This window comes from Cannabis sativa, chromosome 6 (assembly GCF_029168945.1).
Source record: "Cannabis sativa cultivar Pink pepper isolate KNU-18-1 chromosome 6, ASM2916894v1, whole genome shotgun sequence".
NCBI classification, from domain to species: domain Eukaryota; kingdom Viridiplantae; phylum Streptophyta; class Magnoliopsida; order Rosales; family Cannabaceae; genus Cannabis; species Cannabis sativa.
In genome coordinates this window covers 5704108-5716656 of record NC_083606.1, presented here as the reverse complement: position 1 = coordinate 5716656, position 12549 = coordinate 5704108, and the positions used below count along the sequence as shown (strand labels likewise).

The 12549-nt window shown below is 31.1% G+C and overlaps 1 protein-coding gene and 1 pseudogene across 1 annotated transcript; one reads left to right on the top strand and one right to left on the bottom strand.

The window, feature by feature from the left end:
- Positions 1–675: 675 nt before the first annotated feature.
- On the bottom strand, positions 676–2759 carry LOC133038728 (6-phosphogluconate dehydrogenase, decarboxylating 2-like; annotated as a pseudogene).
- A 1658-nt stretch (positions 2760–4417) lies between these two features.
- LOC115725720 ((R)-mandelonitrile lyase 1) lies at positions 4418–9854 on the top strand. Its single transcript, XM_030655316.2, has 4 exons — positions 4418–4741; positions 4955–5614; positions 8361–9207; positions 9341–9854. Exons 1-4 carry the CDS (start codon positions 4639–4641, stop codon positions 9378–9380), a joined length of 1650 nt encoding a protein of 549 aa, XP_030511176.2. The 5' UTR covers positions 4418–4638; the 3' UTR covers positions 9381–9854.
- Positions 9855–12549: the final 2695 nt, after the last annotated feature.

Below are 12549 nucleotides of genomic sequence, written 5' to 3'. Positions count from 1 at the left end.
TACATATGTCCTTGCACTAATAATTTATACAAAATATGTAACGGTTAGTATGAATATGCAAGAAGTTCAAATATTAATTTAGTTATAATGTGCTTAGGAAGACATCTTTTTCCGCATTTTGGATTTTCACAATTTGTTTCTTCGTTGTCGTTGTAGAACATACTGCTTTGAAGTTCAAACCATGGGGAGTATTATGGTGGTAGTGGTTTATGAAAGGCTGAAAAATAAGTATCTTATAAAACTGCTTCCTTAATTCATGGTGATATTTATAGGCCTAACTAAAAATATCTAGCTGTTTCAAAAAATAAAAAATGAAAAAATAGTAATTTAAATATAATTCAACTTTTAAATAGAAAACAAATTTATATTTATTTAATACAAAAAATATATATTTAATTCAAATTCATATTTAAACAAAAATAGAAAAACAGAAAAATCTATCTACCAGTCCGCTTGTCTTTCTGTAAAGTACCAACAGAAAAGACAAAAGACAAAAAAAACAGTGCAATAGAATTTGAGAGTAGACAAAATTATTAACTTGTTAAAATCTATTTTTCTACTTAGTAGTTAATGAATGTGTGTGGGTGTGTGTGTTTGTGTTTATGTCTGTTGTTTAATATTCTTTCTTATGATAGAGCTATCAAGAGTTTTATACATACATAGCATAATAATTAATTACACAAATATAGTAAATATGTATACCTATAATCCATTAGCCATGAGTTTTGTTGGCAGAGACAACATTGTTGCACTTGCATTTTTTTCTTTAATGATCCTGTACAAAACGGCACATACAATACAAATGCCATACTGCAAGCTCTTAAGTTTCAGACTCTTGTTCTTGTTTCCGCAATCAACTCAACTTCTTTTGTTGCTTTTCCTTTGACTGGGATATTTTGGATGCGTAAAGAGCTTGTCTCACATCATCAATCAACTTTGCCTTGTCCACCACTTGGTCAGTCAGCACATCACCAAAGCCACTGGCTTTAAAGACTTTGGCAGCTTCAACTCGTTCATCCTTTAACCCACTAAGAAATCTAGAATCCAAAGAAGATGCAATTGTGGGAGCTGCAACTGATAGATCAGCAGCTTGTTGTACTGTCCATTTACCAGTACCCTTCATGCCTGTCTTGTCCAAAACCTTGTCAACCAAATAACCTTCTCCCTTGTCATCCTTGATCCCGAAAATATCTGCTGTGATTTCAACCAAGAAGCTGAGAAGCTCTCCCTTGTTCCATTCTGTGAAAACATTGTGTAGTTCTTCATTTGACAATTTTCCAACTGATTTGAGCACATCATAAGCTTCTGCTATCAGCTTCTTGTCACCATATTCAATGCCATTGTGAACCATCTTAACAAAGTTACCAGAACCCCCTTTGCCAATGTAAGTCACACAAGGTCCACTGTCTCGAACTTGGGCTGCCACCTTAAGAAGAATATCTTCTATGTAATTGTAAGCCTCAATGGATCCTCCAGGCATAAGAAAAGGGCCATTTCGGGCACCCTCTTCACCACTTGAAACACCCATTCCAAGGTAAAGAAGACCCAACTCGGCCATGGCTTTCTCCCTCCTCTCAGTGTTTTCATACCACTCATTACCGCCATCAATGATACAGTCACCTTTCTCCAAGTAAGCAGAGAGGGTCTTTATAGTCTGGTCAACAGGTGCCCCAGCCTTGACAAGCATGATAATGACTCGTGGCTTTTGAATTGAGTTAACACAGGAAGGTCACCTTCTAGTTTTGCTCTTTCAACAGTCTCATCAACTTTGGAGGTAGTTCTGTTATAAACAGAAATTGGAAATCCTTTTTCTGCAATGTTGAGTGCCAAATTCTGGCCCATGACAGCCAAACCAGCAAGGCCTATTCGAGTAGGTGTTGAGGGGGGTGCCATAGTTTTCCCTGCACAGAATTTGAACTTGCTAGTAAGACAAATGTTTCTCATGGCTACAAAGAAATCTAGGAACCATAAAAACTTACAAAAATAATTAGATGATATCAAACAAAAGTCAAATTTTCATGTCCATACCAAATTGAGTTTCAAAGAGCGAAAATAGAAACGGAAACAATGAATTTCATCTAATTGAAGTCCAACTAATATAATAAATCAATATAACAGCATCATGGTTTTTCACTAAAATAAAATATATTTGTTTTCTACAGAATTTTAGCAGAACTCCACAATCTTTAAGATGCAAAAAGAGCTAACAATTGCAAGGTAAAGATCAGTAGGAACCCTAAACAAGATTAGTGGACCTACACACTTAATTAAAGAATACTAAAAAAATTAAGGTAGGTGAAGCCGTTTTTCTATCTACAAGTCCAAATAATATTAACATAATTTGATCGTAATTGAAACTTGTCAAAAGGTTGGTCAAAATAGACCAAGTATTCATGACAAAGCTAACATTTCAAGGGAGATAATCATCTGATGATATCCCAATCCCAAGAAGTAAAATTTTGTCAAATAATTTTAAAATCAAATAAATCACAATGAAGAAAAGAACACGCAAATTGATTATAAATAAATAATTTTGCAGTGCTCAAACGCGTCAACCTAAATACAATTACAACAATCAGAGGCAAGCACTCCAGGCCTACCAGACAGTCAGAGCTACTCCGACTCTCCACCAACAGATCCGTCGTCGCCGTCGTCGTTTTTACAGAATCCCGCTTCACCTGTTTTCCCGGTTGCCAAACACAAACCACTATTCAATCACACCAAAATCCAAACGCAAAAAGAGAAAGAGGCGAAGGCTTTTCCCGAGGAACTGTAGAAAAGGATCGATGATTCAATTTAATCCCCGGATCAAAGCCAGACCGGTGTCTGGGATTTTGAATTGTGAGAATTTTAAGAGAAACAAAAGAGTTTTCAGAGAGAGAATATGTAGATTTGACAGTCACGATTTAAAAAATGGTGGACGATTGTTTTTGGGGTTAAATTTAACATAATATTCTTTTATTTGTAAAGCATATTCTGTTAAACCAAGAATTGTCGTTAGATAGGCACTTTTAATATATAAAGACATAAAATTATATTTTAAAAATTATTGTTTTATATTATATAGTATGGTGTTGTTTAAATCACAATTATTGAATTTAAAATCGCAAATCATACAGTACGGTTTGGCAAAAATATAAATTACAACCACATCGTAAAAAACTTTAAACTATATTTTTTTTTTCTGCGGTGTAACATAGTGCAGACGCTTCGTAACGTGTAGGCAACTCGATGATTAAATATGACCTCATAGTGATATTATATGACTATACTATAAGACACTATTTTTATATAAACAAAATACTAAAAATATATTAATTATGTCTAATAATAACGATGTGTCATATCGTTTCTAATTGCGTTGAGCATTAATTGTACTAGTAATAGCAACATTATTTATTAGGGATATTGGCGGCTAAACCACTCAAATTTTAAAGTTTTAACACTTAACAATATATATTGAAATTTTGACGGCAAAACCTACTTAAATCCCACATTCCGTTTTGCTCTTTACACTTCTGTCAAAAAATCTCAATTAAGTGCTACGTGCCTGTCCACGTGTACACGTGTCAAATTGTTATGTTTCGTCGAGTTAATATTAATTTTAAAAACAATTATAAATATTTAAAAAATTAAAAAATCAGAAAAAAAGAATAATTTAAAAATATTTTTTTTACTATTTCTTCTTCTTTCTTCTTTCTTCTTCTTTCTTTCTTCAACTTTTTGAAACCCTAATCTCTTAGCCCTCCTACCCAGGCCCTCTCTTTCTCTCTCTTGTCTCGCCACCCAGGACCTCGCCGGAGCCGAATAGTACTCAAGCCCTCGCCAGAGCCATTTGCCCTCTATTTCTCTCTCTCTCTCTCTCTCTCTCTCTCTCTCTCTCTCTCTCTCTCTCTCTCTCTCTCTCTCTCTCAATCTTCTCCTTCCAAACCCTCTCTTTCACTTTCTCTTCTCATCTCTCTCTTTCTCTCTCTCTTCGTGGTGATCGCTAGAGCTAAAGCTCGTCACTTCTCTCTCTTGATCTGCCCCAGCCATTAATATTTGCCCTAATTTAATTTTTTTTTTCTTTGATTTAGAAAACAGTGGCATTGGTGGTAATGGTGGTTGTGTGGTGGTGGTGTTAATAGTGTTTGTGTGATGGTGATGATAATAATGAGATGAATATAACACAGAAAAAGAAGGGGAAATGGATAGGGAAGGCAGTTGGGATGGATAAGAAGAAGAAGAAGAAGAAGAAGAAAGGAAAAAATATATTTTTTAAAATTATTTTTTTAATTTTAAATTTTTTAATTTTTTAAAATTACTTTTTAATAATTAATATTGCGTAGACTACTAACATAATTTTATTATCATGTATTAACATAATTTTATTTTCTATTTTTATAGTATTACATATTTTATTATTAGTGGAGACAGTGTTATAGTTCAAAAATATATTTATATGAATATTTCATAGATTCGGGCGGCTGCCGAGGAATTGGATCATCCTTATCTATTAAGGTTTAATTAATATTATTCTTCTTATGTTTCTCTTTCATTGCTAGTTATATTCATGAATTATTCAAGTTATAAATACTTCCAACCTTAAGTAAATGCAAAACCATATCATTTTTAGATTCTAATTAAGTTCACAAATAAATGAAAATGGCACCATATTCTCTATCCATTCTTACTCTTCTAATAATAATATTATTAACTTGTTTTCATGGAAAAGTATTGCTGGTTTATGCAGTTGATTATGGTACTTGTGATCTCCTTATTATATTCTTTTTAATTTATTATTTCAAATTTGTGTTTATAATTTATATAAACTCTGATATTAAACTGCACCAATAAAAATATATTTGTATTATAGTAATTAACTTCACACTCCTATATTCTATTCATTTATATAATATTTCAATATTCTCAACCTCAGCTTTATCTATTAATTGACATATACTTGTTTAAACAGATTTTAGTTACATGAAATCAGTTTACAACGCAACCGATCTACCATTAGTAGAAGAATATGACTACATAGTGATTGGAGGTGGCACGGCAGGATGCCCTTTGGCTGCAACTCTATCAGAAAAGTACTCAGTTCTTGTCCTTGAAAGAGGAAATGTCCCTAAAGCTCACCCAAACACATTGGTTTCATCTGGATTTCTAGCTAATCTAATGGAAGAAGATGATGGCACGACGCCAGCGCAAAGATTTACGTCAGAGGATGGCGTTGAGAACGTAAGGGGTAGGGTTTTAGGTGGGTCAAGCATGATTAACGCCGCTTTCTTTTCAGAAGCTGACAATGATTTTCTTGCTAAATCTGGCGTGGAATGGGACATGGATGCGGTTGAGAAGGCTTATGAGTGGGTGAAGAACAAGATAGTGTCGTATTCGAATTTGTCGTTTTGGCAAGCTGCTGCGAAAGAAGCTTTTGTAGAAGCAGGGATTGGTCCTGATAATGGAGTCACTACAAAACATAAGATTGGAGCTAAGCAATCAGGTTCAACTTTTGATGACATGGGGAGAAGACATGGAGCTGTTGAGTTGCTCAATAATGGAAATCTCAATAACTTGAAAATTGCAATTCAAGCTTCAGTACAAAGAATTATCTTCTCCTCTAAGTTCTCAAGTATGTTCTATAATTAAATTGATTTTATTTCATTTTTATATATGATGTTATATATTATAGCTATATTAGATATTTTACTTATTTTTGAAAATTTTTAAATAATTTATAGTGTCAAAAATAAAATTCAAAATAATTAGTCAATGCAAGTAAAGAAAACAAATTTGAATCCTATTATCGATAGTGTAATTTATTTATAATTTTCTGAAAATAGGTAGGTTGACTAAGATAACTATAATGTATTTAGTTATTATATCAAAAGAATCGGGAAATAATTTCTTAGGTACCAAAATAAAAAATATTGCAATATTGATGCATGGGAGTGAAAATGATGCCCTAGCTACCTAAGATCTCTTTGTGCGTCTTTTTATTATTTAACAATTAAATAGATTGAAAAAAAAGAATCAACATTCAAATCTTTGAATTTTGTGAAGAGAAAACAAAAACATAGATATAAGAAAAATTTCATTATTTTTTGGACGCAATGAGATATGATTAATTATCAAAATTAGTTTTTTTAAAAAATAAGATAGATAACCTAGTACCAAAAATCTATATTACAAGTAAATAAAGGTTAAATTAATTTAAAATTTTCAATATTTCAACCATTTAATATTTTTTTACGATTGGTACATGAAATTTGGAGGGAAATTTGATTTTCTATACTTACATATACTTAATATTTTTTCTCTAAACACATAACATTTAATATTTGTGGGATATGACACATTTTAGAATATTCCTAAAGTACCCCCATTTACATTACTGCCTCCCCTCTCTCTTCTTCTCTCTTTGTTATAAACAAAAAAAAATTAAAGTGGGCATCGGGCCCTACATCGGGCCCATCGGGCCAATCATCTGACCATCGGGCCCATCGGGCCAATCCTATAAAATGAAAAAAATTAAAAAAAATAAAGTGGGCATCTGACCATCGGGCCCTACATCGGGCCCATCGGGCCAGTCCTATAAATAGAATGTTTTTTAAAAAAATCCAAAATGGGCATCAAACTATCGGGCCCTACATCGGGCCTACATCGGGCCATGCATCGGGCCTTCATCTTCAAGCTCATATCAAACCAGAAAATCGAATTTTCTTGCCCAGAAAGATCACAAACCCTAGATTTACTCCATCTAACCCTAGATCTAATCAAGAATGCACATATCCAACCTAAATCTATCAACTAACAATATTTTCACCATAATCAATAAGAAAAAAAAATTAAAAAACCGAAACGGGAAAGGCTCGTCGCGTGCTCAGTGGATGGGTTCCCTCCGTGGGGTGGTGGGTTCGGTGGTTTCTTTGTTCGAGTGGGGATTCGTGGGTGGTGCGATTTCAAATGCTAGAGAGAGAGAGAGAGAGAGAGAGAGAGAGAGAGAGAGAGAGTTTAGAAATGAGGGGGGTAAAATTGGGTTTAAGTCCCATTTTACAAATTATGTATAGTTTTAGATTAAGATACCAATTTTAGTCCCTAATATGCATATAATTTCAAATTTCCCAATTTGGATTCAATAACATATTATAAGTTTTTTTTTTTTTTAAATATATATATTTACAAGATCATAATATAGTTAGGAGAGAAAGTGACATATTTGTCCCCGTTTAACTCCTTCAACCAAAATAACATGTCCACAATTCCAATCAATATTCTGAATATTGATATTATATATATCAACAACAAACCAAATGTTAAATGTAGGCACAATGAAAGTTCCAAATCAACATTTTATTTTTATTTAGTCATAACAATTTTGTCAAGGTTATTAATATGTCAATATGAATATTTTATTTAATTATAGCACCACATCATAGTATACTATTGTTAATTGGTGTATAATGTTAATATAGTAGGATATACATATACATCACCACAAAGATAAGGATTATTTATTTAATTAGTTTTCGTGTCGAGTTGATATACAAGAATTGATTAATGCTAATATATATACACAAAATAATACTCGATGCTAGTTTTTACATATAGAGGGGGTAAAAAAGAAAATATTATAATGGCGACAACATAATTTACTAAAAAAAATTGTGACAAAAAATATATTACAAAGTTCATAAAAAATAAAATTTATATACAAAAATACATTTTATTCTTATTAAATATATGTTTCTAATTGCATAAATTTAATAATATTATTGTATATAATAGAATGTGATGAATGTATCTTTGCCACAATTTTGTGATTAAATCTTAGAAAAATTTATATAATAGATAAAAAATTTGACAAAGTAATTACAAATTAAAACATGTCAACACGCGCAGAAATTTTTTTATTATTATTCTTATTTAAATTTTTTATTTACAAAAATACTTTTTAAGTAAAAATAATGAACATCTTTTTTGTTGTTTTAGTTATTATAGTTATTTTTTTTGTTGTTTTATAGTTTATTTATAATTGGTTTTTTTATTTATTGTTATATTAATTTTTGATTATTTTAAGTTGTTTTTATAACTTTTATTGAGCGAAGCGTATTTATGTAATTTTAAAATTTTGTAAATTTATTTTTATAAATAAAAATTTTAAATCTTAAAATTATAAAAAAATATATAAAGAAAATATTTTTGAACATAAATATTAAGTACAAAACTTTTTTTTTTTGTTCCAATCTATATTTTCTTCTGATTGAGTATTGTAAGAAAATTGGCAACAACAAAATAATGTATTGGTCAAATAGAATTACATATCTTCTATATGCTAATACACATAATTATATATATTATTTTTGTGAAATAAATAGATGTGACTGCTATTGGAGTTATATATAGCGATATAGAAGGGAAGTCTCACAAGGCACTAATTCATGATAAAGGAGAAGTTATACTAAGTGCAGGTGCACTTGGAAGCCCTCAACTTTTGTTACTTAGTGGAATTGGTCCAAAATCATACCTCTCATCACAAAATATTCCCATAGTCCTATCCCAACCCAATGTTGGAAAATTCATGGCTGATAATCCTCGTAACAATCTTAATCTCATAATCCCATTCCCATTGGAAGCATCAACAGGACAAGTTGTAGGAATTACCAAAGATTATTACATAGAGACCAACTCATATAGCTTGCCATTTTCACCAACAAAATTACCTTTTGGCTTTTACCCCACCCCATTATTACCACCACAATTAACCCTAACAATATTCGTAGAAAAAATTGTTGGGCCTTTGTCCACGGGTGCTCTTACGTTGGCTTCTGCCACTGATGTCAAAGTCACACCACATGTCCGGTTCAACTACTTCTCTAATCCAATTGACCTAGCGCGTTGCGTTAGCGCAATGAAGAAATTTGGCGAGCTGTTGAAGACTAAGTCTATGGATCGATTTAAGTACAAGGATATGAATGGTGTTAGGGATTTCATGTTTCTAGGGCAACTTTTGCCCACAAATCAATCAGATGATTCGCTAATGGAAGACTATTGTCGAAGTTCAGTTACAACCTTTTGGCATTATCATGGCGGATGTCTTGTGGGAAAAGTTGTTGATGGTGAATTTAGGGTTATTGGAGCTAATTCACTTCGAGTTGTTGATGGTTCAACTTTTACTGTGTCTCCAGGGACCAACCCTCAAGCCACTCTAATGATGATTGGTCGGTAAGTCGATATATATATTTATATATTTTTTTCTTTCATAACATTTATAAATTTCTATTATATATATGTGATTAGAAATGACACCCCCTTCGTACCACAAATAATTTCTTTTTTATGTGATTAATACATGCAGTTATCTTGGATTGAAGATGGTAAGAGAAAGAGGAGAGTGACAATTACAAATATAAAATGAAGATATATATTATCTTTTATATTTCTTTATTATATGTGTATACGTTTATGAATAATATTATAGAATGGATTATGATCAGAAGTTGGACTCGTTTGTCCTATTTCCTTTATCTTTTTCTTTACTTGTACAGACTATAAATGAATTAATCATGATGTAATCGAAATAAATATAAACTAACTAATTAATTATTGGACAGCCAAAATAGTAATAATATGCCACAATATTATATATCTATGCACGTACAAGAAAGTAGAGGTTAATTTTTGCCACACCAACATATCATCATTCATTAATTATAACATCTACGAAAGTCATCTTTAATTTATTGGCCTACTAAGACACATATCAAATAAAAGTGTATACAATAACCCTTAAGAATTTCACAACCTCAGCATTAATAAAACCAAGCTCAAAAAAATTTATTATTAGGCCATTATTTTTTCTCTCATATATAGCATTTGGAAGGCTCAAAATGTGGCTCTTTGGAAGAACAAAGTTTTGACTATTATGTATATAGTAAAAAGAATATAATTTGATGTTTACAATAGAATTAATTGTATAGGCTTACAAAAAATTAATCAAGATGATTTGATTTAGTTTCATTGTTTGAGGATGTAAATTAGTAAGGAGTAAGCTTGAGGTATATCTCAGCTTTGTTTTCTTTGAGTTAAGCAATACAATGGACTTATTTACCAAAAAAAAAAAAAAGACAAAAAAAACAAAAACCCATTCACCTTGAGTTTATTGATGAAGGTAGGTGTAAAGACTTAGTTGACCGAGTCAAAAAGAGAAAGATATATATAATAAATATATAAATATATATAAGGACACGATTTTGTGCTATTAATGTATTTAGGACTAGTACATATTCTGCGATGTACCCTGACCGTTAAATGAATAAGTTTTGTGATCTAAACGCTGGGGTTAATATAAGAGCACTACTACAATTCTACCCTTTAGTGACACTCTTTAGTGACTCGCACTTTTGTGCGGGTCACTAAAGGATTAAGGGTAAGTTTTAGTGACACACACAAAAAGACTTTAAAAATTTAGTGTTAGTAACGTATAATGTGTGTCACTAAAAATATGAGGTGTCACTAAAGATTAACTCTCATAGTTTTTATTATTTTTTTAAAAAAAATTATTGACCTATAGTGACGCGCCAATTGCGATTAGGTAAATATATCCCGACACACTTTGCATGTCACTATATCATAACCATAATTTTTTAAAAAAAAAAACAGCTGTAATTAATGTATTTTTTATTTATAAATATATTATATTTTCTAAAAATTAATATAACAAATCATTATTAATATACTTTACCTTTTTCTTAGGAAAAGTAAACAGTAGACTATTTTAAAAAAAATTCACATGTCAGATTTATATTTTATTACATATACGGCTCTCTCTCTCTTAAATCAATAACATTAAAAAACCTTTTTCTCTCTCTTTATCATACAGAGTCTCTCCATTCTCTTTCTCATTAAAATTGTTAAAGGGTTTAATAAAAAAACCCTAGCTGATTACATTTCCCCCTCTCGCCACCTCATCTTCTTGCCCTCTCTTTGATCATGTTTTTCATCACTCGGCAGCTGTTGCTACTCAGGCAGCCGAAGACTAAGGCCTGGCTCCAAAATCCTAAGGTGCAGCTCGCTTCTCTCTATCTCGATGTCTCTCCGCTCATCGTCACCACCTCGCTCATGACCTCTCTCTCTCTCTCTCTCTCTTTTCTGTTCAGGTTGATGGCGTTTGACGGAGCTTCTTATACGACGGGATTTTGGGTTGACGGAGCTTCTAGCTTCGTGTTCGAGGTTGGGGCTTGATGTTCATGGCATTGGATCTGAACTAGTTTTTTTAGGTTTATTTTGATTTTAAAATATAAATTGTGTATGACTAATCTCAATTTTTGTCTGTTTGATATAAACTAATTTAGGTTTTTTTTTTAGATAAACTAATTTTGGTTTTTTTTACATAAACTGATTCGGGTTAGTATGTAATTATTTTGTAACTTTTAGAGATTAATATGTTATTAGTTTAAAATTATGTGTATATAGCTTTAAGGTAAATTGTATAATTTATAAATTTAATTAATTAAAATTATTATTATTATATTTAATTGTATTAATATATAATTAATTTAAATTACTATTTATAATTTTTATTATATACAAAATTTGTAAAAAGAATTGTATATATATATTTTTTTAAAAAAAATAAATTAAAACCTGAACTAAAAAAAAATTGTATATATATTTTTTTTTTTTAAAAAAAAAAAAACTAATATAGTGGCATTTTTTGTGTGTCACTATATGTGCAAAATAATGAAAAAAAAAGAAAAAAATGATATAGTGACGTTTTTTGTGAGTTGCTATTAAATTTTCAGTCAGACAAAATCTGACTCTAAATGCTTACAGTGACACGCAATGAGTGACTGGAAAATACTTTAGTGACACGCGCTGAAGTGTCACTAAAAACTGGCTTTCCAGTCAGTCCCATTAGTGACGCGCAGTGAAGTATCACTAAATAATTTTAGAGTCACTTAATGTGTGTCACTGAAACCTATTTTTCTAGTAGTGGAGTATTTAGGAAAAAAAAATAGATAACCGGTTCACTTTTGTAATAAAAAGTTATTAAATTTAAAAAAGTAAAACTAACATGACCATCCATCAGTCATCACCCTCAACCGTCTTCCTCTCTCCTTCTTCCTTCTTAATTCATCACCCTCTTCATTTTCCAACTTTCTTTTAGATTAAGGCAAAACTCTTCAATTTCTATTTTCATTTCAGATTAGGCAAAACACTCACTTTGTATTTTCATTTTGTGTACATACTCTGAGAGAGGAAGTGTTAGTAGTTCATTGTGGTGTATATTGTTTGTGTTCTGACATTGGTTTGGTTCTCAGAGTTGTGGTTCTCGGTGGCTGTTCTACAAGTAAGTTTTTCTGGTTCTTCTTTTCATGTTTTTCGTTCTTCACTGTGGGTAATCGAAAATCAAATCTTTTAATCAATATTTAAATTTAGCTGACTCAATGATTTAAATTTATGGCTTTTAATCAATATTTGTTGAGTTTAGGAGAAACAAAAGTTTGGTTTTTCAATCACTATATTATTAAAAACTTGATTTTCATCTATATTTAGTCCTGTATC

What these genes read in the sequence shown, in the direction of transcription:
- LOC115725720 (XM_030655316.2), top strand. Translation starts at nt 4,639, where the DNA reads ATGAAAATGGCACCATATTCTCTATCCATTCTTACTCTTCTAATAATA. An exon ending in GGTTTATGCAGTTGATTATG is followed by an intron (nt 4,742 to 4,954) that starts GTACTTGTGATC and finishes TTGTTTAAACAG; the next exon opens with ATTTTAGTTACATGAAATCA. An exon ending in CTTCTCCTCTAAGTTCTCAA is followed by an intron (nt 5,615 to 8,360) that starts GTATGTTCTATA and finishes TGAAATAAATAG; the next exon opens with ATGTGACTGCTATTGGAGTT.